At 43.5% G+C, this 24,984-nt stretch overlaps 1 protein-coding gene across 1 annotated transcript in view; it reads left to right on the top strand.

Annotated features, from left to right (window-relative positions):
• The first annotated feature begins 1,373 nt into the window (after positions 1-1,373).
• Rcor1 (REST corepressor 1) overlaps positions 1,374-24,984 on the top strand; it is a 93,251-nt gene continuing 69,640 nt past the window's right edge. The window contains exons 1-2 of the mRNA XM_057782495.1: positions 1,374-1,897; positions 1,971-2,030. Of these exons, the coding sequence (XP_057638478.1) occupies positions 1,615-1,897; positions 1,971-2,030 (343 nt within the window). The 5' untranslated portion in view covers positions 1,374-1,614. The remainder of the gene's footprint in view (positions 1,898-1,970; positions 2,031-24,984) is intronic.

Here is a 24,984-nt window from a genome sequence, read left to right as displayed (position 1 = left end):
AAAGGCTACTTAAAAGTGAACGTGGTCACTTCAGCGAAGTTTAAAATGATTCGCGCTGCAGAAAACGTGGAAGAGAAAACCCTGCTTATTTATTCAGGCTTTAAAGCCATAAAACTCTCGTTTTCTCCCTGCAGCTATTTATATCCTGAGCCGGTGTAAAAACTGTCCCCATGTGAAGCCCAGGTCTAAAGTAACTTAAACGAAAAATAGCCCCCCCCCTCTTCTTTTCTTTTCTTTCTTTCTCTCTCTCTCTCTTTTTTTAAAAGCAATGGTTTCATGTATAGTCCCCAGGTCTGGCTGGCTGCTGGCGTGGGGGGTGGGGCAGCCCACCCAGCCCCACAGGCAGCTGTCACACAGTGACGGCCCCTCGCTGATCACTCCAGGGACAAGGACGCCCGAGGCTGGGTGTCACCGACTCCAACGCGTTCAGGCCCTCGGCCCTGCGGGGTGGGGGAAGGGCCAGGGTCTCGGGAAGTGACTCTCCTCCCGCGCCGAGCCGGGGACCCAAGCCCCTTCCTTTTCCTGGCGGTGGGGCCCCCAGCCGGTCTAAGTCCCGCCGCGGCCCCGGGGCCGGCTCGGCACCTCTCCTCACCCCGACGGCTTCGAGGTGCTCCCCGGACGATCGTCCCGACTCCTCCCGCTGCCCCTCGGGCAATGCGGGGACACGGTGGCCCCCAACCCAATTAGCGGGGAGCGTCATAGATTCTTAGCACAACTGCTTTCTTTCCCTCGGGGGACACTGCCACCCGAGAGCCTCGTCCCCAGGTTCCCTTGCCCTAGTACATCCCAATCCCCCTGGGCGACGCGGGGGCGCAATTAGTTTCTTCCAATTAGTTTCCCCTCTTTGTATAGAACCCATTCAAACTGTGTGCGTACTCCTCCGCGCGAGGGGGAAAGTAGTCCCGACCTTGCCCGCGATTTCTCTTCTCGCGTCGGGCACATTCACTTTGGGAAGCCGATGGGACGCTCGGCGGGATCCCTGGGGGAGGTGACGCGGGGCCCACGGGGTGCGCGCGGAGGGAGCGGGGCGCCGGGAGAGGGGGAGGGGGCTAGCAGGGCGGCTAACTCCTCGCTGTTGCCTCGAGAGATGGATCATGGGGCGTAGAGCGATCGCAAACCTCAAACCACGTACAGTGGGCGATACGCGTCAACCTAACCTGGCCAACGGAAGCGCGGAGCCTCCCCCCTTCCCGTGCTCCCGCCCCCGAAGCCTGACGGACGCACCCAAGGACCTACCATAATGCCACTGGCCGCTCGGATCCCGTGAGAGCCAATGGAAGTGCGCGAAGGCGGAGCCTCCGCGGGACGGGTTAGGCTGCGCGCGGCCCTCCTCCGCCCAGGCCCCGCCCCTCCCCCCGCCCGCGGCTCCCGGAGTAGTTAGAGCCAGCGAAGTGCGGGCGGCGATGAGAGCCAAAGTTGCGCTCCGTTCGGCGTCGGGGGCTTGAGGCGGCTCGTCGCTCCGCCCGTCTGGGCCTCCTCTAGCCCCAACTCGCGCCAGCGGATCCCGCGCGCCCGCCCGGCCCGGCGCCCACCTGCGCCCCCTGCCCGCGGCCCGCCGCCCGCGCCGCACGAGCCGGGGTCCCCGTCACTTTGGCCCGACCCCGGGCCCCGCCGATGCCGGCCATGGTGGAGAAGGGCCCCGAGGTCTCAGGGAAGCGGCGAGGGAGGAACACGGCGGCCGCCGCCGCCTCGGCCGCTGCCTCGGCCGCCTCGGCCGCCGCCTCAGCCGCCGCCTCAGCCGGCACCGCCTCCGCCTCGGCCGCCGCCGCCGCCTCGGCCGCCGCCGCCCCCAATAATGGCCAGAATAAAAGTTTGGCGGCGGCGGCTCCCAACGGGAACAGCGGCAGCAACTCCTGGGAGGAAGGCAGCTCGGGCTCGTCCAGCGACGAGGAGCACGGTAGGTGGCAGCCGCCCCCGCGCCCGGCCCGAGCCCGCGCCCGCGCTGACCGCCGTGCTCTGCTTCCCCGCAGGTGGCGGCGGCATGCGGGTGGGACCCCAGTACCAGGCGGCTGTGCCCGACTTCGATCCCGGTGAGTAGCGAGCGGCGGGAGCCCGGCGACAACTTTGTTTTTGTGTGTGTTGGCCTACGGTCCGCGGGGGCACACGGGGCGCGAGGGCAGGCGGCACCGCACGCTCGCACACGAGTGTGCTGCAGATCCGGGTGCGGGGAGGCCGCGGGCCCGGGTGGGGACAGTACCCGCTCGCTGCGCCCCTGGCTCTGAGGAGGCCACACCTGGCCGGGCCAGAGTGGGGTGTCCCTGCGTCCAGGTGAGGTGCACTGGGGCCAGGACGGGATCCCGGGTGGCAGTGCTGGAGAGTTGGCGTCCTGGGGCGCTCGGACTAAGGGCTCCGCGGAGACTTCTTACTTGGAACCGTCTCCCAGTGTTACCCTGCCAACCCTGAGCTCTCGCTACCTCTTGACTCCCGTCCCATCCCATCCTGAGGGCCAGTGGAGTAACGTCCCCCCCCCACCCCCCGTCCCTCCACCCCAACCAGGTAATAAAAGAAGTGTGCTTTCCAGAGAGCATCTGCCTAGATAAGAGAGCCTCGCTTGTGGCTGCTATTTTGGGATCTATTTGTAAATGTGTGTGTTTCCTTTATTTCTTTTTCTTTTGGGGGGTGGGGTGGGGAGGAAGAGGTTGTGAAAGAATAGAACCATCAAAAAGCCTTAGCTAACCGACCGTGTCCATCTACTAGAAATCCCTGTCCCCAAGAATGGGGCATTTTACTTCCCTTGCTGCTGATCTGTGTGGAAGAAAATTTAAAGTGATACTAGGGGGGGGGAAAATCCTATCAGACAAAGGAATTCGCTGGCTTTTAATGCCCACCATCCTATCCCTTCTCTGTATGAGACTGACTTTAAAGGTGGTTGTTACAGGAAATGTTTGAAGGGACGTGGGTTTTGTTTCAGAAATAAAATTCAAAAGACAGTCTCGTACAGCTAGAGTGAACCGTCCTGGCTGGAGGGCTTCAGAACAGGAGGCTTTTCTAAGTAGGTTGTACCACTAGTTTGAAAAGAGAAACGCTTTTCCTTGGAAACAAGGCTGCAGAAAATTGCAAGGATCTGGCCTTGGAAAAGGAGATTGCTTTTAAGTTGTTATTAAGGGACTGAACTCTATGTTTAGGTAAAAGTGAAAATATAGGAGAGAGGAATTCTGGGTGAGCGATTGGACACTCCAAGAATAAATGACTTTCAGATTTGTAACTCCAATCCCTCACATTTATGTAGTCTAACTCCCCTTTCCCCGATTTCGATTTTGTAAACTCATGTTAGTGTTTTGGGATGGTTTTCCCTTTCCCCACATCTTTTTCTGGGACTCACTTCTCATGTGTGAGTGACAGAACAGCCAGTTTTATTTTTTGTTTTTTTGTTTTTTTTTTTTCCTTTCCTCTTCTGTACAGGGCTCATTCCTGGGTTGGCCACCAGGGGAAGCATACTGTTTTTGGTTACAGTTGACCCTATCCTTATTTTGTAGGTCAAGTCTATCTGCAGTGATACATAGAACATAAAGCTTGCAACAAAGTTTCTCTCATGTATTCTTCTTAAATACTGAATTGATCAGACCTCCCAGAAACTTGGTCTTTTTTCAACACATTTTTGTTACATATTTTGAAAGTTTATCTAAATGTTTGTATGACCACATGCTCAGTGACCATAGGATTTAGATCTCTTAATCTCTGCACTGTCATTAACACGTCTGGTGCCTTCAAAATTAGACTTTTCTTTGAAACATCAAGTGTAATAGGATAGATAATTTTTGAACTCTTGGGACTTTTTTTTTCTTGGTTTTTCGAGACAGGGTTTCTCAGTGTAGCCTTGGCTGCCCTTGAACTCACTCTGTAGACCAGGCTGGCCTCGAACTGATCCACCTCTCTCTCTCGCTCTCTCGCACTCTCTCTTTTTCTCTTGGATTAAAGGTGTGTACCACCACCACCTGGCAACACAGGGTGTCTTTATAGTCCAGGCTAATTTGAAATTTGCTATGTGGCCCAAATTTGACTTAAATTTGCCATCATCCTACTAAAGCACCTTTGGACTTAACTTTGGTTATTAATATTTTTTTGGATCTTGCACATATTGTATATTTCAGGATGTGATAGTTAATTTTATGTATTTTTGTCATGCTGGGATTGGACCCAGGCTCTTAAACATGCTAGACAAGCACTCTGCCACTGAGCTGCATTCTCAGCTTGTCTTTGGACTTTTGATGGGGAATATATTTGCTAGAGTCTTAATAGACTAGGAAGTAAAGCATTGTAAATGTTCTTATGCATAGCTTTGTTGCTAGTTCATTGTTCACATTGACATTTCTAAATTTTCTAGTTTTTATTTGTTTTAATCTGGAAAGGAATTTAACTGTTATGGAATTATTTCATACCTTGCTTTGTCAATCTGAGCACTTGGACACATTTGTTTATTATTTCTAAGTGATTTTTCATGTTGTGTTTATGGGTTTTTGTTTGTTTGTTTTATTTTTTGAGACAGGGTTTCTCTGTGTAACAGTCCTGGCTATCTTGGAACTCCCTCTGTAGACTAGGCTGTCCTCGAACTCACATATTTGCCTGCCTCTGCCTCCCAAGTCCTGGGATTAAAAACCTGTGCCACCATGCCTGGCATGTGCTTTCATTTAATGTAAAATCAAAAAAGAGTCTTGCTGGTTTTTTCTTGTTTGTTTGTTTATTTATTTATTTATTTTGAGGCAGGGTCTAGTAGCCCTAGCTGTCCTTGAATGTACTAAGTAGGCTAGGCTGGCCTTGAAATCACAGAGCTCTCTACCTGTTTCTGGTTTTTAAAGGCATGTGCCACCAAACCTGACTGAGACTTGTGTTTTAGAACAGAAATGGTGCAGTATCTTTGTTTACACCAGTTTGCCTTTAGACACAAGATCCTGATCCCATCCCCAATACAGGGTTTCTCTGTGTAGCTCTGAGACCATGGAACTCACTCCATAGACCAGGCTAGACTCAAATTCAGAGGTCTGCCTCCTTTCTCTGTTTTTCCCCTCCCATCCATCTTTTTTTTTTTTTTTTGAAATGTGTGTGTTTTGCCTGCTCTTAATGTCTGTGTACCACATGTGTGCAGTGTCTTCTGAGGTCAGAAGAGGGCGCAAGATCCCTGGAACTGGAGGAGATGGATGTTAGTATCGAATGGGAGCTGAGAATCATTCTCAGGTTCTCAGAGCAACCAGTGCTCGTAACTTATGAGCCATTTCTCAAGAACTATAAGACAGGGTCTTTATGAGCTTATAAGAAGTTTGGGGTGTCAGGTAAGGGATCATACACTTGTAATCCTACCACCTGGAAGGCTGAGGCAGGCTAATGAGCTCAAGGCCCTTTCTTAAAAACAGAAACAAGACTGGGGAGATACTCTGGGCATGAGTACTTGTTATGAAAGCAAGAGGATCACATGTCTAACTAAGCATCCATGTTCAGTGAGAGGACCCTGACTCAAACCAAAAAAAAAAGTAAAAATTGATAGGGAAAAATCCTAACATCCAGATATCCCTGGCCCCCGCTTCCTGTAAATACACCCAAGGATGAAGAGGACAAATGTGAAATCAAATCAAGGGTATTGTTACTGCTCTTTCTTCCTGATGAGTACATTGTTCTTTCCTTCTGGTGCTGGGGATTGTACATGCTAACTACATGCTGCTGTACAGCTGTACAGCTGTATTTTCCAGAGATCCGCCTGCTTCTGCCGCTAAGTTTTGAAAGCATCTTGTTTTTAAATTTTGTTTTGCTTCCTGTTTTAGTGAGCAGAAAGCTGCCACCCCTCCCCTGCCACTCTTTTTAAGACATGGTTTTCCCAAGTAGCTCTAGCATGCTGACCCGGAACTACTGGTGATCTTCCTTCTCTAGCTTCCTGAATTCTGAGTTACAGGCAGGAGTCACCACATTTGGCCAGAAAAGCTTTAAAAACCAACCAACCAAACAAACAAACAAATACTACAACCTCCCCTCCCACTAGAGATGGGATTTGTAGATCAGGCTGACCTTGAACTCATAGAGATCTACCTGTCTCTAAAGGTGTTGAAGGTGTGTGCCACCACCACCTGGCTGGAAATTTTTTTAAAGTCTTTTTAATAAAAACTGGCCTCACACTCATTGTAGTCCTCCTGCCTCAGCTTCCTATGCATTAGCATGAGTCATCAAGCCTATCTTTATGATAATTTTTTTAAAGTCTGTTTTGCTTATTTGTTTTTTTTTTAAGATTCATTTATTTATTATGTATACAATGTTCTGCCTGCATGTATGTCTGCATGCCAGAAGAGGGCACCAGATCTCATTACAGATGGTTGTGAGCCACCATATGGTTGCTGGGAATTGAACTCAGGACCTCTGGAAGAACAGCCAATGCTCTTAACCTCTGAGCCATCTCTCCAGCCCTGTTTTGCTTATTTGTAAACCTCAGCTTGAACTAATTTCTAGAGTGGTTGAAACTAAGAGTGCCTTACCTCGTCCAAGGAGGATTTAATTGTCATCCCTCACAAGTAGCTGATGAGGTGGATAGAGTGCCATAGTTCTGAAATACTCCGTGTCCTTAGAACCTAAGGCCCAGGCTAGGCTTAGGACCTGGCATAGTTAGGGATGAATAACATAGTTAGAGAAATAATCCTTCTCTCTGTTCACAAGGACAGTCTTGACCCTATGGAGTTAAACACAATTCAGCGCACAGCCTCCCCTTTGACTCAGATTTTGCTGCTGTGGTGTCCAGCCTTGTCAGATTATGCTCTTAGGTTCAGTATTTAAGGAAGAGTGAGGGGGATAACGCTTTACTTTATTGCTCCTTTGTCTGTTCTACATTAGCAGAGCACCTCTTATTTTGATGGTCAATAATGTTTTTCTATTAAATAATGTGAAGGTCTCCCCCCCTTTTTGGTTTTTCTAGATAGTTTCTCCAGCTCTGACATATTGTGTGTGTGGGGGTGTGTGTGCGTGTGCGCTTGTGCCACAAAAACAATTAGAAGACACTTTGGAGAACTGTTTCTCTCCGCCATGTGAGTTCCAGTGATAGAACTCCGGTCCTTAGGCTCGGTAGCAAGTTCACTAAGCCATTTCGCTGGTCCTTTTTTGAACTTCTAATAGTCCTGGGACGATCAAGCTTCGTTTTATGTGGTGCTAACAATTGAACCAAGGTTTAATACATAGTAGGTAAGAACTTGCTAACTGAGCTACATCCCCAAACCCTGGCCTCTATATTTCTTTGGTTATTTGTATGATGCGCTTTGTAGTTTTTTAGCCAGAGGAACACAGTGATAGGATGTACAGTTGACTTCAGCTTTCTTAGACATGTGTTATAAGTAAAGTTTATACTGTGTTAGTTTTTTTTATCGTAGTTCAGACATGCTAAAATTATGAAGAAGGGAAAGAATTGGGATAGGTGCCGGGAATCAACCTCACAAATGCTGTGCAAGTGCTCTGCCACTGAGGACAGCCTCTCTCTGTAAGACTTCTGTTATTCTTTTTGAGGAAGTCTTTTATTGTAGCATCAGCCAGCCTTGAAATTGCCATTATCCTCTTAGGTCTGCCTCCAGAGTTTATGGTTAGCACTGACTTTAACCTTGTCAGCTGACTTGTAAAGGGGTTATGCCTTGTGCAGAGTACGTTTTTTGTTTTATTTCTGGGAATTGAACTTATGACTGATCAGGTACTCTATTACTGAGTTACTTCCATAACCACTTCCCCCCTATTACATAAAACAAACAAACAAACAAACAAACAAAAAACCATTCATCCATCCAGTGTATAAATTTGAAGGTCATAGAGCAACCTTCAGGAATTGATGTTCTCCACATGTGGGTCCCAAGGATTAATTCTGGTTTGGCAAATGTCCTTATCTGCTGAGCCCCACCTTCATCTCAGGCTCGTGTAGCTTATACTAGCCTTGAACTCACTGTGCAGCTGAGGATGGCCTAGTTCTTTTGCCCCCATCTCCCCAGTGTTGGGATTATAGGTGTGTGCCACTACCCTGGCGGCTGTTCTGTTTTTACATGAGGGAAATAGAGGCCTGGAAAGTTATAGTGGTCTGTATTTGTCTTTAATTTCCTAGTCATTAAAACTGTCTCAAGGTAGGGCCATCTGAACTAAACCTTATGTTTTATTGTTTTAGGGCCTTGTTATTGGGTTCAGTTAGTAGTGTGAGTCAACTCTACATGCTTAGAATTTTGGAAAGAGAAGAGGTTTTTGTTTTTTTTTTAAGAGAAGAGTTTTAAGACTTAAAAATTGAAATAGTTATTATATATAATTTGATGGTGCCTTTTTATTTTGCAAATCACCATAAGGTAAGATAGAATTATGAATACAGAATTATTAGTTAGGTGTGGTGGTACATGTCTGAAGTCCTCATATTCAGGAGGGCAGAGTCAGAATAATTGTCATGAATTTGAGGCCAGCTTGCACTAGACAGTGAAACCCTGCTTCAGAACATCAGATAAGTCAGGGGCAAGTGGAGAGACAACTCATTCATTAGGAGTGCATAGTGCTCCAGAGTTCAGTTCCCAGCACCCACACTCAGTGGCTTACAACCACCTGTAACCCCAGCTTCAGGGAGATCCAACACTTGGTCTCATCGGTATATGCCCTCCTCCAACATACATAATTAAAAAAATAAAATAAGTCATAAAACAAAAGCAAACAAAGAGTTCAAGAGAAAACACTGTGGGTTTAGATAACTTGCTGACTCAGCCATTGGCTGGGGCAACTTCTCTTTTACATGGATGTTGGAGAAGACCTGAAGGTTCTGGGCAGCTTGGACTGTTTGGGGACCCACTTCCTGTAGAAGGGAAATTAAGCAGCATACTTCAAGGATTCTAGAACTCTGAATGTTGTTTGATTAGTAGATTGATTTTTGTGGTGCTGGGATCAAACCCAAGGTCTTGTTCATGCCAGGCAAATGTTCCACCTTTGAGTTACAGCCCTGCCCTTTTGCTTTGAGACCAGGCCTTGGATGTGCAGTCCAGATTGATTGGCTCTCTCTCAAGTACTGGGTTTATAGTTATGTGCCACTACACTCAACTGATTATATATGTTTTCATATTTTAGGAAATACTTAGGTGTAATAAGTTCTCTCTCCAGACCTTTTCTGGATTTTAAAAATATTTTCTCATTTTAAGATGTTTCCTAACTCAAGATGCTTATCTTTGCTGTATAGCAGAGGATGACCTTGAACTGTTGATCCTAAGTAGGAGTATGGTATGTACCAGGTTGACTTTGAGCTTGTGACAGTCTTTTTTTTTCTGTTTGAATCTTTTGTGATGAGAGATATGTATACCATTCTGTCCACTTTCTAGTTTTTATCTAAAAAGAATTTTGTGCATGTCCATCTATTTTTGATACTTTTCAAACAAGGCATACACACTCTGAAGCTAGCCAGAGGTAGGTAGATGGTTAGGCAAATTGATTTTTTTTTTTTTTTTTTGGGTTTTTCGAGACAGGGTTTCTCTGTGGTTTTGGAGCCTGTCCTGGAACTAGCTCTTGTAGACCAGGCTGGTCTCAACTCACAGAGATCTGCCTGCCTCTGCCTCCCAAGTGCTGGGATTAAAGGTGTGCGCCACCACCACCTGGCACAAATTGATTTCTTTCCTCTTTCCTTTTAAAGACTAGGACTGCTTGCTGGGTGGTGGTGGTGCTCGCCTTTAATTCCAGCAGTCAAGGCAGGCGAATCTGTGAGTTTGAGGCTAGTCTAGTCTACAGAGTGAGTTCCAGGATAGCCAGAGCTACATAGAGAACCCCTGTCACGAAAAACCAAATAAGTAAGTAAATAAATTATTAAAGACAAGGACTCCCCATGTATCCCTGGTTGGTTTGGAACTGGCTATGTAGACCAATGTGGCCTCCACTTCTCCTCCCTCTGCCTTCTGAGTGTTGTGATTACAGGTGTGCACCACCATGTCCAGCCCCCAATTCCTTTTCTTCATGTATTAGAGTTATACCTTTTTTTTTTTTTTTTCATTTTGAGACATCTCATTATGTAGCCCTGGCTGACTTGGTATTCACTCTGTAGATCTTGCTGGTCTCAAACTCAACAATCTACCTTTCTTTATCTCCTGTGTGCTGGGATTAAAATTGTGTGTTACCAGGTCTGGCTTAGATTTATTAATTTTTGAAACATGGTTCTTTGTTTTATTTTGTATTTTCCTAATTACGCGAAATTAGTGAGGTTGAGTTGCTCTTTTTGTTTGTTTTTGTTTTGTTTTTCAAGACAGGGTTGGTTCCTCTGTGTAACAGCCGTGGCTGTCCTGGAACTCACTTTGTAGACCAGCCTGACTTCAAACTCAGAGATTCTGCCTGCCCCTGCCTCCCAAGTGCTGGCATTAAAGTGTGTGCCACCATGCCCATTGAGTATCTTTCTTATTTCAAAAAATTATCTTTTAGCCGGGTGGTGGTGGCGCACGCCTTTAATCCCAGCACTTGGGAGGCAGAGGCAGGCGGATCTCTGTGAGTTCGAGACCAGCCTGGTCTACAAGAGCTAGTTCCAGGACAGGCTCCAAAACCACAGAGAAACCCTGTCTCGAAAAACAAAAAACAACAAAAAAAAAATTATCTTTTTATTTTATGTGTGTGTGTGTGTTGTCTGCATGTGTATGTATGACCATGTGTGTGCAAGTAGGTGCCCATGGAGACCAGAAGAGGGTACCAGATATATCTAATAGGAGTTGTAAACTACCTTGTGGGTACTTGGAACCAAACTTAGATCCTCTGCAAGAACAACAAATGTTCTTAACTGCTGATCCATCTTTACAGCCCCCTCTTTATTTATTTATTTTTTTAAATTTGTATTGTGTGTGTGTGTAAACAAGGGCATGTGGAGGTAGGAAGACAGTTTTCAGAAATTGATTCTGCTGTGGGTTCTGGAGTCACGGCTCAGGTCTTCAGGCACATGCAGCAGTATTTCTAACTGCTGTGCCAGCTCGTCAGCCCACCTTTGCTGTTTTTCTGTAGTGTTAATTTATATTGTATGTTTTAAATAATGAAGTTTTTGAAGACAGGGTCTCATTGTGTAGCTCAGGCTGTCCTGGAACTTGCAATGTAGCTCAGGTTGGCCTGAACTTACAGAGATCTGCCTGTTTTTCTTGACTGAATGCTAGCATTAAAAGTGTGAGACACTGTGCTAAGCTTCTGTTTTATGTTTTGAAACAGTCTCTTGTTGTCTAGCATGCCCTTCTTTGGTAGCTCTCTCTCTCTTTTTTTTTTTTTTTTTTTTTTTTTTTTTTTTTTGCTACTGTTGTTTTGTTTTTTGTTTTGAGACGGGGTTTCTCTGTGTAGCAATGGTCCTGGAACTCACTTTATAGAACAAACTAGCCTCGAACTCACAGAGATATGCCTGCTTCTGCCTCCCAAATGCTGGAATTAAAAGAATGCACTGCCACTACCTGACTTTTTGGTGTCTATTTTTAGAAAAGAGTGTCTCATACAGAGCTCAAACTGGCCTTGAATCTACCCTCCTCCTGACTTTTCAAGAACTAGATTCCTAAGCTATGCCATCATTGATTTGTTGGTTCTCCCTTAACAGTTTATACAAGTTCGTGTATTTGGATGTTAATCTTTAATAGTTCATATGCAGTTTTTGTTTTTAATTTTGATTATGGGAGAAGGATTTTAATTTCTTTGATTAGGAAGGAGTAAAACTATTTCCTTGACTGGGGATTGTACTCATACTGGCGTTGGTGCTTAGCTCCTATAATGTGTCACTGTAGTACTCTTGATTTCTGAGATGCCTGTCTTCAAGAATTGAGACCTTCTGGTGTTTTCAGAACTAATCCTCTTCAGTTTATGTTGGTATGTTATTAACTGGTTGACCCAAATTACAGTGTCAGGTGAGAAGCTCTGATTTAGTGTCTGCCTCGCATGCAGTTATAGTAGCATATTCAAGGTTAAAGTGAAGGCTTTGATTCCTGGAATGGTCAGTTATTTTCTCAGAAGGGGTTAAAGTGCTGTCTTGGCCATTTGCACAAGAGAACGACGGAGCGTGTGGATAGAGAGATGCAACTTATCATCACTAACAGGAGACTAACAAAGTAATGACCTGTCAGGGCCAGGTCAGGTTAGCACTCATTTGTTCCAGACTTGTTTTTATACTATTTGATCATTTAATCCTTTCCCAAAGTCACAGCAGGGAAAGATACTATCTTCATTTTCTATATTTAGAACCCAAATAGTTAGTTATGGTTCAATCTGGAAATGTTCAGTAAGTTATTAACTCAGTGTTCAGTTGTCATTAGCTTTAAGAGACAATGTTAAGAATGGGCCAGGAAGCCGGGCGGTGGCGCACGCCTTTAATCCCAGCACTCGGGAGGCAGAGGCAGGCGGATCTCTGTGAGTTCGAGACCAGCCTGGTCTACAAGAGCTAGTTCCAGGACAGGCTCCAAAACCGCAGAGAAACCCTGTCTCGAAAAACCAAAAAAAAAAAAAAAAAAAAAAAAAAAAAGAATGGGCCAGGAATAACTTATTAACAAGGCAATCATTAATATCAAGATTTCAGTCTAGTATGAAACCAGAAAACCTCTTTAAGGAAAACATTTGGTAGCAACATTTTGTTGTATCCATAGATTAGTTCTTTCCTTGTGACCTAAATGGTTAGATAGAACATCTGTTTATTTATAAGCAGGGTCATCCTGTGTGGCTCAGGCTAGCCTCTAATGCTCTATATTCAGGCTCCTAAATTTGGGGATTATAGGCATGTTTCATTGTAGTAGCTGAGGATCTATCTATCTATCTATCTATCTATCTATCTATCTATCTATCTATCATCCATCTACCTACCTATCTACCTACCTATGTTGTTTTCAAGGCAGGGTTTCTCTGTGTAGCCCTGTGCTTACTCTGTAGACAATGCTGCTGTACTGGAACTTGGAGATCAGCCTGCCTCTACCTGTGCTGGGATTAAAGGTGTGTCCACCACCACAGTGGTTGAGTTTTATGTTTAGAGTTGCCAAGCTAGCTTCATGTTAAATTATAATTCTTCTAATTGACAGTGAAATTAGATGAATTGGAAGCATCTAGCTTGGTGACTGGAGGCAAATTGTTGGTAGCTTTAAAGTTTAGAATGCACTGGAAGGGTTTATTTTTAAAGATGTATTTTTTTATTTTATGTGTATATCGCCTACATGTATGTATTTACACCACATGTGTGCCTGTGGAGGAGGAGGTCAAAAGAGGGTATCAGACTCCCTGGAACTGAAATTCAGTTGCCATGTGGAGTACTTGGACCTGAACCTGGGTCCTTGCAGAAGTAACAGTTGCTCTTAGTTAAACCATCTCTCCAGCCTCACTGGAGGTTGTTTGAAGGGAGCAAGCAGCTAGTGTGATTGTGTAACTTAAGGTTGAAGTCTAGCAGTGCGGACTGCTCTTTAACATTAGAGATCTCTGTCTCACCTCTGGAATGTGGTGTACAGGACTACATTGAACCTGAGCTGTGGAATGACTTTAAGGTCTTTTTCTTGCTGGGGGGGGTTGTGCATGTCACTGATTCCAGGACTTTAAGAGGCTGAAGCAAGAGTACTGATCAAGTTTGAGACCAACCTAGGCTACAGAGAAAGATACTGATTTAAAAACAAAAATAAAATGAAAAAACTAGACGATTTTTTTGAATAGGATATGAAATAATCTCACATTTACAGATATAATCAGATACCTCAGTAGTATTGTTCTGCAGCAAATTTCTTTCCTTTTCATATTGCTCACGTTCTTCCTTCAGAACTCAAGCTCTCCCTTCACCATTGAAACCAATGTACATACACATGTCTTCGTCAGTCCTTGTGCTGTATTTTTTGTGGTAGTATGTACAGCTGACCCTTGAGTGGTACAGTTGAACTGCATGGCCTACAAGCAGATTTGTAAATTGGATTTTTGTGACAATTAGAAAAAGCACACAGGTGAACCGTGTAGCCTAGAGAAACTGAAAAATTTAAAACAAAGTTGTCATGGACATTGATATAGATGAAACCTGTGCATTCAAACATACAAGAAGTTGACATTAGGTGGGGTGGTGGTACAAACTTGTAATCTCAGTACCTGAGAGGCTGAGTGAGGCAGGAGGATTGTTGAGGGTTCGAGGATAATATAGTGAGTGCCAGACCAGTCAGAGCTATGCTAAACTAAAGGTTGGGGAAAAGAAAATTGAAATTTATTAAAACTTAACGCATACACAGACTGAACAGTGTTAGTCTAGAGAAACATAAAATATTGGGCTTGGAAGGTCTAGGCCAGCTTGGGCATTCTGAGCCCCCTCCTTCCTTCAAATGTAAATCAACATAAGGTACATTATCATACTATAACAAGATAAAATCGACTAGTCCATATTTCACTACTGTAATAGCTGTGGCTGCTTCCTGGGTTTCATGTTAAACCATATGTGAGTTCATCATCATCACCCAAGCAGGATCTTGCAGTAAACTATGTGTTGTAGTAAAACATGGTATCTTGACATTCTTGTGTATTTTTCTACTATATAGAATGCATATACTATACAAAATACGTGTTATTGATTGTTCCCAGTGATGCTTCCAGGCAGAGACTGGTAGTAGTTGAGTTTTTGTCAAGTAGGGCCAGAGAGAAGGCTCAGCTGTTAAAGGCTGGGCTCACAATCCAAAATGTAAGTTTTTGTCAAATCAAAGTAATGAGTAGATAGAGCTGAGGTGAATAGCTCATGGTAAGGCACTTAAGAGTTGGCTACAAGGGGCTGGAGAGATGGCTCAGTGGTTAAGAGCATTTCCTGCTCTTCCTAAAGGTCCTGAGTTCAATTTCCGGCAACCACATGGTGGCTCACAACCATCTGTAATGAGGTCTGGTGCCCTCTTCTGGCCTGCAGACATACACACAGATAGAATATTGTATACATAATAAATAAATATTTAAAAAAAAAAAGAGTTGGCTACAAGACCCAATACTGCAAAAAGAAAGAAAAAAATTTCATTAAATGAGAAGTCTCAATTGAATTTTGAGCATTTCTGTTTTGTATTACACATACTCACTGACTGTGTTACTCTCATTGGCACAGAAGTTTCTCAGTCTGATGTTCTGCTTTTCTGAAATTCTTTTTTTTTTTTTTACTGTTCTTTCCTTCTAAAATGTGTAGCCCAGGCTGGCCTCGAACTCGTGATCCTCCTGCCTCTGCCTCCTTCAGCAAATCCTACCGGCGTGCGCCACCACTACCGGCTCTGAAATTCTTAAAAATTATTTTATGTGTGCAAGTTTTACCTGCATGTATGTCTGCACTGTCTACATGCCTGGTGCCTTCAAAAGCTAGGAGAAGGAATTGAATCCCCTGGACCTGGAGTTACAGATGATTACAGCCCCCATGTGGTTGCTGGGAATCAACCCCAGGTTCTCTGGAAGAGTGACATGTGTTCTTAACTCTTAGCCCCTGATGTTCTACTTTTAAACTTAAAGTGGGAAAGGACTGGATAGGTGGTTCAGTTAAAAGTGCTTTCAGAAGACCTAGGTTCAGATCCCAGCACCCATGTGGTGCCTCATAGTCATCCCTATCTCCACTTCCAGGGGACTGGATGCACTCTTCTGAACTCTGAAGGCACCAGGCAGCTAAAATAGTCACATGCATAAAATAAAATTAAAAAATCTAAAGTAAAATAAAAAGCACTAGAATCGGGACACTATTTGTGTGAAAAAGAGCTGAGTTAATCTTTTTTTTTTGTTTTGTTTTGTTTTTCGAGACAGGGTTTCTCTGTAGCTTTGAAGCCTGTCCTGGAACTCCCTTTGTAGACCAGGCTGGCTTCGAACTCACAGAGATCCGCCCGCCTCTGCCTCCCGAGTGCTGGGATTAAAGACGTGCGCCACCACCGCCCGGCTAGCTGAGTTAATCTTACCTGATCTTAAAAGTGTGAAATTTTCTGGAAGATAGTAATTATATCACATAGTTCAGGTTTCTTCTAGGGAGAGGTCTAAGCAGAAGGAATGATGCAAGTTCAAGGCCAATGTGGGATATATAGTGAATTCTAGGCTAGCTTGAGGTATGAGACCCCCATCTCAAAAAGTCAACCAAACAATCAAAATCAAACCATTTCTTTGTGATCCACAAAGTCAGGTAAGTTTTCTTTTCTTTCTTTCTTTCTTTCTTTCTTTCTTTCTTTCTTTCTTTCTTTCTTTCCTTTTTTTTTTTTTTGGTTTTCGAGATAGGGTTTCTTTGTGTAAAATCCCTGGTTGTCCTAGAACTAGTTTTTATAGACCAGGCTGACCTCACAGAAATCCTCCCGCCCCTGCCTCCCAATTGCTAGGATTAAAGGCTTTTTTTTTTTAAATTGCATCAGATAATTATCTTAACCTCATCTTCTGTCCACTTATCACAGTTGGTTCTGAGGTGCAAGTGGAGAGTGGTTTTTTAAAATTTCATTCTTATATGTGTGTACCTATTTATGTGTATGTCCACTGTGTGTGCAGGTGATTAAGGAGGCCAGAGGAGGAACTGGATTCTCTAGAATTGGTTAGAGTCAGAGGTGGTTGTGAGCTTTCCAGGTGGGTGCTGGGAGCTGAACCCAAGTCCTCTGCAAGAGCGACATAATATGCTCTTGACCACTGAACCATCTATTTACATTTTAAATTAATGATCTTTAGCTGGGTATGGTACACCTTTAATTCCAGTACTTAGGAGACCAAAGCAGGCAGATCTCAGCCTGGTCTACATTCTGCGTTCAGGACAACCAGGGCTGCATAGAGAGACCTTGTCTCAAAAACAACAACAAAAACCCAACCAACCAAAGAAACAAACAAAAAACTATATAAACAAGCATGATCTTCAGGTTTTTTGCTTTTTTGTATATTTGTTTTTTGGTTTTTTGAGACAGGGTTTCTCTGTGTAATTCTAGCTGTCCTGGAACTCACTCTGTAGACCTGCCTGTACCTCCTGAGTGCTGGGATTAAAGCTGTGCGCCACCATCTACCGGCGATCTTCATGTATCCCATAGCCAATGTGTGGAGGTTAGCTTTTGGATGTCTGTTCCTTCCTTCTACTGTGTGGGTTCCTGGGATCAAACTCATGTCATTAGGCTTGGCAGCAGGTGCCCTTACTCACTGAACCATATTACAGTGCCTCTCCAAAAAAAGATCCATTATTATTATTTAATTATGTCTGTCTTTATACGTATGTGCACTTGAGTGAAGGTGCTGAGGGACAAGATGCCCTGGAGCTGGAGTTACAGGCAGCTATGAATGGCTGATGTGGGTTCTTGGAACTGAACTGAAGTCCTTTGCAGGAGCAGGATATGCACTTGATAGCTGAGCCATCTCTCCAACCCCTCTAGTTTTTGTTTGCTTGTTTTTGAGACAGGGCCTCATACATTCGAGCCTGGCCTCAAACTGTCTGGTGTAATTGAGGATGATCCTGAACTGAGGATGATTTTGAATTTTGCTTTATGTGTACAAGTGTTTTTCCTGAATGTATGATGTGCACCATGTGTATGTCTGATGCCAATGGAGATCAGATCTGGAACTAGAGTTTACTGGTGGTTGTAAGCTATATGTGGATTCTGGAAACTGAATCCAGGATTCTCTGTAAGAGCAACAAGTGCTTTTAACTGTTAAGACATAACTTCAGTCCCAACTTTGCATTTCTAATCCAATTGTCTCCACCTTCTGAGTACTGGATTTCCAGGAGTACACAATTATGTTTGCACAATTATGCCTGAATTTTTGCTATTCTCAGGATTGAACCCAAAACCTCATGAGAGGCAAGCACTCTATAACAACTGATGTCCTTCATCCCAGTTCCTCCTTTATTATATATTTTAAAATTTTTATTTATTTATGTGCGTTGATGTTTTGCCATGGGTGTTTGTGTTCTGGAACTGAAATTACAGACAGTTGTGAGCTGCCATGTGGGTGTTGGGAATTGAACTCAGGTCCTCTGGGAGATCAGTCAGTGCTCTTAACCACTGAACCATCTCTCCAGCCCCTATATTTACTTATTTAGTGTGTGCACACGTGCACGAAACCTGAGTGGAGGTCAGAGGACAACTTATAGGAGTGTTTCTGTACTTGTGGGTCCTGAAGATTAAACTCAGGTTAGTAGATTGTGCTGCAAATGCCTTAAGGTGCTGACCTGTGTTGATGGCTCACAATTATTTTTTTGCTCTTTATTAATTTTTTTTAGATTTTGACAAAGTGTCTTACTGTATAGCCAGGTCTGGCCTTGGTAGGCCCCTGAGTACTGAGGTTGCACATGTATCATCATGTTGGGCTTTAATGTCCATTAGGAAGAAGGTACATCTTGTCCAGGGCTAGAAAGTTCCGCTTACTAAGTCAAATCCTCTTGTGCATTATACCCAGATAACTGTGAGTTCTGAAGTTTTCCTGCTGGGCCTGGAGTACATCTGTGTGAGCATTGTGATTGTTCAGTTTGATTCTTTTTTTTTTTTAATATTTATTTATTATGTATACAATATTCTGTCTGTTTATGCCTTCAGGCCAGAAGAGGGCACCAGACCCCATTACAGATGGTTGTGAGCCACCATGTGGTTGCTGGGAATTGAACTCAGGACCTTTGGAAGAGCAGGCAATGCTCTTAACCTCTGAGCCATCTCTCCAGCCCCTTCAGTTTGATTCTTTAGTGTGTCCCCTTTCCAAAGAGTCTCAAACAATTTCTTTTTTTTTTTTTTTTTTTTTTTTTGGTCTTTCAAGACAGAGTTTCTCTGTAGCTTTGTAGCCTGTCATGGAACTAGCTCTTGTAGACCAGGCTGGCCTTGAACTCACAAAGATCCACCTGCCTCTGCCTCCCGAGTGCTGGGATTAAAAGCGTGCGCCACCATTGCCCAGCTATAATTTCTTTTATATATATATATATATTTATTATGTATACAACATTCTGTCTCCATGTATGCCCGCACACCAGCCCCCATCTTTATATTTATTTTAAGATTTAATTTTGGGGGAAAGTGGAGAGATGGCTCAGAGGTTAAGAGCACTGGCTGCTCTTCTAGAGGACCTGAGTTCAGTTCCCAACAACCATATGGTGGTTCACAACCATTTATAATGAGATCTAGTGTTCTCTTCTGGTGCAGGGATACATGCAGACAGAACATTGTATACATAATAAATAAATCTTTTAAAAAAAAAGATTAATTTTGAGGAGCTGGAATGCTGGTTCAGCAGTTAAGAGCACTGGCTATTATTCCAGAGGTCCTGAGTTCAATTCCCAGCACCCACATGGCAGCTCACAACTGTCTGTAATTCTAGTTCCAGGGGTCAAACACCCATGGCAAAACACCAATGCATATAAAATAAAAATAAATAAATTAAAGATTTAATTTTGGGACAAGAGATTTAAGATGCAAGAGCATTTAAGATGCAAGAACATTTAAGAGCATGTACTGCTCTTCTAGAAGGCTTGAGTTCATTCTCAGCAACTTCATCAGGTGGCTCACAACTGTCTGGAACTCTAGCTTTAGGCCAGAGCCTCTAAGGGTACCTGCACTTGTGTACATATTTATGCATATGGAAAAGTAAATCTTAAAAATCTTTAAAAATTTATATTCCTGCTCGTGTGTATGTCTGTGTGCATGTGCACACACACATATACACATGCACACACATACACACTCATGCGTGCTTTATGAACCTGGTTTGGAACAGGAATTACAGATATTTGTGAGTTACCCAATATGGGTTTTGTGAACTCAATCCAGGATGCCCTTCACTCCAGCTCCTCCTGCATCCACTTTGCAGATACTGGGGTTTAGGTGTATGTTGTCATGCTGGCTCTCAGCCTGGCTTAGTAAAACCAGAATAACATATGTTATGTTTTGATAGCCATTGTTTCAGTATTTGTAATAAGGTGTATGATCTGATATAATTGAAATCTGATTACTAATTGATCATTATAATCTAGATTTCTTCAAAATATAGTCATTTTGAATTCAAAAGTTAAGAAAAAAATAAAAAATACCCCCTGGACTGATTGGACCTCACTTTTTGCTTAGAAGGGGTTGAGGAAACAATATTCCTTTTAGTAACCTTCTTAGGAACTTTGCCTCATAGTCATTTTCAGTAACTTGTTTGCCGCATATATCAATACTCATAAGCTGAACTGGGATTTTTTGTATCAGCTGATACACTCTGATTCTGGTTTGTTGCTTGGCTTTCTGCTTGCTTGGCGACAGGTCAGTTTCCATAGCATTGCCATTTCTGTATAGAACTCTTAGTGAGCTGAGAGGTTGGGGTTGGTGCTATAGTCCTCTTGCCCTGATATAGCTGATATAAACTTCAGTATCTGAGATTTCATATCGTCTTGAAAATTAAATTTATGAATTTTTTTTGTTGTTGTTTGTTTTTGTTTTTCAAGACAGGGTTTCTCTGTAGACCAGGCTGGCCTCGAACTCAGAGATCCGCCTACTCTGTCTCCCAAATTCTGGAATCAAAGGCGTGCATGCCACTCCCACCCAGCAATTTCTGAATGTTCTTTAAGAAAGGGTTTGTTTCTGTAGAAAAAGAAGATTGAAATCCAAATTTTTTGTCTTACTAAGTGCATGGCAAGAGAAAAGTATATGTTTTAATATTAATCACTTGGAATGTAAGTCCTGTAAAACTGTATTTGAGACAAAGCTAGCAATAGCCTTTAGGCATTCCTAAAACATTCAGCTTTTACCATAGATACTTAGTTGGTTGTCTCTTTAGTGGTAAAGGAAACATAACAATTTGAAATGTTACATTTGACTGAAGAGACTGCTCAGCAGGTTAAGAGCACTTGCTACTCTCACAAGGACCTGAGTTTGATTCCCAGCACCTACATGGTATCTCAAACTTCTAGTTTGGGGATCCAGTGCCCTTTTTTTGGTGTATTTTCTTTAAAAATTTTCTGGCTGAAGTTTTCTAAATGTGCTCTGTGTGTGGGTGTGGTGTGAGGTATTGATCCTCTACATCGAGCTATATTCTGCCTATAAGGTGGTATGTATGCATGCATCATAGCACATAACTTTGGATATTAAATAGAATTATTTAATGGGTACTTTTCTATTATAGAATTCCTAGTCTGATAGAGTAAAAGCCATGGAACAGTGTATTTCTGTGCTTTAGAAATTTAGGGCCATGATGAATCTAGTAAGATGATTGAAATGGGGTGCAGAGGGAAGACTTTCCGAAGATGCCTCTGGTTTTGAACCAGGATCTATCGTGTAGATCAGGATGGCATTGAGTTCCAGATTTTTTTTTTTAAACTCACAGATTCCCCCCCCACACACACACACTCACAGAAGTGCACCTGCCTCTGTCTCACCTGCGCTAAGATTAAAGGCATGGTCACTATACCTGGCAAGTTCCAGATCTTTTTTGGCTCCTCCTGATAGCTTAAATTAAAAGTGTATGCCAAAGTCTTTGGTTTCAGAAAGGAAGATACTGCAGGCTGATGGAGTCTCATGTTTTGATTGAATCCCATAGGTAAAGAGGCTTGTATTTTTGGTTTTTGAGACAGTCTCACTTTTAGTTCTGAATTTCACTGAGATCCATCTACTTTGCCTTGTGAATGCGAGATTTAAAGGTGTGACCACCACATCCTGTGGGCTTGTGTGTGTATTTTTTTAGAACCCCGTAAAGTAAACATTCTAAAGAAGAAAGGAAATGTTAGATGATATCTCAGTGTAAGTGCAATGGAGTTCATTTAGAGAAGCTACTATGGTACCTGTTGATCACTTGACGTGGCTTCAATGGATTCTCCCTTTCTCACAGTGCTAGAGATAGAAGCCATGCCAGTACTCTAACACTGGTCTGCATCTCCTAGTCTCACTGAAGGGGCCTCTCTCAGGCTAGATATGTAGTTAGGGATAGAGCGCTTGCATGCTTGCTTTCTATGTCTGAAACCGTAATTTCTTTCCGTGCACTACAAAGGAAAATAAAAGGATAGTAAACAGGAGGTGTGTGAAGCTGGTGCAGACGGTTTCATGGTAAATTTTATTTTATTTTATTTATTTATTTATTTATTTTTGATTTTTCGAGACAGGGTTTCTCTGTGGCTTTGGAGCCTGTCCTGGAACTAGCTCTTGTAGACCAGGCTGGTCTCGAGCTCACAGAGATCCGCCTACCTCTGCCTCCCAAGTGCTGGGATTAAAGGCGTGCGCCACCACCGCCCGGCCATGGTAAATTTTAAAAGCTGAAGCAAATAGACTGTACAATAACAGATGATGTAAAGTAAAACATCACCACAATGATTTATGAAATATGTATTTTGCATACTTGTATGTATTGTAGTTTTTTTCCTCCTCATCCTTCCCTTCCCTATTTTCTTTTTTTTTTTTTTTTTTTTTTTTTGGTTTTTCGAGACAGGGTTTCTCTGTGGTTTTGGAGCCTGTCCTGGAACTAGCTCTTGTAGACCAGGCTGGTCTCGAACTCACAGAGATCCGCCTGCCTCTGCCTCCCGAGTGCTGGGATTAAAGGCGTGCGCCACCACCGCCCGGCCCTTCCCTATTTTCTTTTCTTTACCTAATTTTATTTATTTATTTTGAAATTGCTTGTATATGCCCTGGAACACATAAGCCCTGGGGTAAATGTGAAGGAAGGGATCACCCTCCATTGTGGGTTCTGGGAACCATTCAGGCCATCAGGCTTGCATGGCAAGCACTTTTACTTGCTGAGCCATCTGTGGATCTTAACTTTCTGTTTTAAAACTACATTCTCTACCTTTGAAAATCATTACCCTTTAATCCATGGCACTGAAAAGGCTTAAGCCAGAGAATGATAGAATTGAAGTTGGAAGGACGTGATGAGAGGATGTAAGGAAGGGTTCACTGAAGTTGGAGGAGACTGTTGGCTCAACTTTGTTTTTAGGACAGAGTCTTTTGCTCTGGCCAATGTTGTCTTTGGCTTAGTGGTGCTGCCCCAGCCTCCCCTCTAGCTATCGCTCATGGTACTGGTCTACGGTGCAGGAACTTTGCACATAGGACATGCTCACCTGTACAGAGGCCTGCTGAGGCCCAGGGTCAGTGTTGGGATTGCTTTTCCACTTTATTTTTTAAGATTTATTTTATTAGAACGAGAGCATCTGTCTGTCTGTGTACATGATTGTGTACCCATGGAGACCAGAAGACGATGCCATCTCCTGTGGAGTCAGAGTTACAGGCAGTTTGAGCTGCCTGACTTTGTTCCTGAAAAGAGCAGTTCATATTCTTAACTGCTGGGCAATCTCTCTAGCCATCCACCTTTTTTTTTTTTTTTTAAGTAAGTCTCTTACTGAACCTGAAACTCACTGTTCACATAGACTGGATGGTCAGCAGGCCACTGGGATCTGCCTGCCTCTGTCTGCTGTACTAGAGTTACAGACTCAAATTTCTGTGCCTACTTTTCACAGGGGGTCCTCATGTTTGCATGGCAAGCATTTTCCCTACTGAGCTAGCTCTCCAGCTTGGCAGTGAGCATCTGCTATATGCTAGGCTCTGTCCTAGAGGTGTCATATAAAGCACTGAGCAAAATGTACACCGGGCCCTTAGGGAATTAAGTTCTTGTGAGGGAATGCTGCTGGAATACTTCAGGAGAGTGAGAAAAATGTATTTGAAACTTCCATCTATTAGCATAGAGATTTTTATCTCTGTTCACATGCGTGTTTAGTGACAACTTGCATTGGGTTAAAGAGTTTGTATTTCTTTATTGGCAGGCTCTCAATATGTAGCCCAGGCTGGCCACGAATTTTTATCTCCTGAGTTTATGCCTAGCTATAGAACTTTATAAATACCTTATTTAGTCAACTTTGATTATTATGTACCACCTTCTAGATACAAATACGTATCTAATATTTTTATTGATTTTTTTTTTTATTGAGTTCTACATTTTTCTCTGCTCCCCTCCCTGCCTTTCCCCTCCCCCCTTCAGCCCTCCCCCAAGGTCCCGATGCTCCCAATTTAAGTAAATTAAGGAGATCTTGTCTTTTTCTACTTTCTGTAGTAGGAGCGGGCTGCGTCTCGCCGCCTGGCTAGCTTAATCCCCCAAATAACCACAAAGAAATTGTATTAATTAAATTACTGCTTGGCCCATTAGTTTTAGCCTCTTATTAGCTAACTCTTATCTTGATTTAGCCCTTATTTATTTATTTATTTATTTATTTATTAAAGATTTCTGCCTCCTCCCCGCCACTGCCTCCTATTTCCCCCCCCTCCCCCAATCAAATCCCCCTCCCTCATCAGCCCAAAGAGCAGTCAGGGTTCCCTGCCCTGTGGGAAGTCCAAGGACCTCCCACTTCCTTCCAGGTCTAGTAAGGTGAGCATCTAAACTGCCTAGGCTCCCACAAAGCCAGTACGTGCAGTAGGATCAAAACCCATTGCCATTGTTCTTGACTTCTCAGCAGTCCTCATTGTCTGTTATGTTCAGCGAGTCCGGTTTTATCCCATGCTTTTTCAGACCCAGTCCAGCTGGCCTTGGTGAGTTCCCGATAGAACATCCCCATTGTCTCGGTGTGTGGGTGCACCCCTCGTGGTCCTGAGTTCCTTGCTTGTGCTCTCTCTCCTTCTGCTCCTGATTTGGACCTTGGGATTTCAGTCCGGTGCTCCGATGTGGGTCTCTGTCTCTGTCTCCTTTTATGGCCTGATGAAGGTTAATATCCAGGAGGATGACTATATGTTTTTCTTTGGGTTCACCTTCTTATTTAGCTTTTCTAGGATCACGATTTATAGTTTCAATGTCCTTTATTTATGGCTAGAAACCAATTATGAATGAGTACATCCCATGTTCCTCTTTTTGGGTCTGACTTACCTCACTCAGGATAGTGTTTTCTGTTTCTGTCCATTTGCATGCAAAATTCAAGAAGTCATTTTTTTTACTGCTGAGTAGTACTCTAATATGTATATATTCCATACTTTCTTCATCCATTCTTCCATTGAAGGGCATCTAGGTTGTTTCTAGGTTCTGACTATTACAAACAATGCTGCTATGAACATAGTTGAGCATATAGATTTAGCCCATTTTTAATAATCTGTTTGTCACCATGAGGTTGTGGCTTATCGGGAAAGATTCAGCATGTCTGACCTGGAAGCTCCATGGCAGCTCTCTCTCCTTCGT

Source organism: Chionomys nivalis, chromosome 10 (assembly GCF_950005125.1).
Source record: "Chionomys nivalis chromosome 10, mChiNiv1.1, whole genome shotgun sequence".
Classification (NCBI taxonomy): domain Eukaryota; kingdom Metazoa; phylum Chordata; class Mammalia; order Rodentia; family Cricetidae; genus Chionomys; species Chionomys nivalis.
This window is presented reverse-complemented; position numbering and strand designations above follow the sequence as displayed.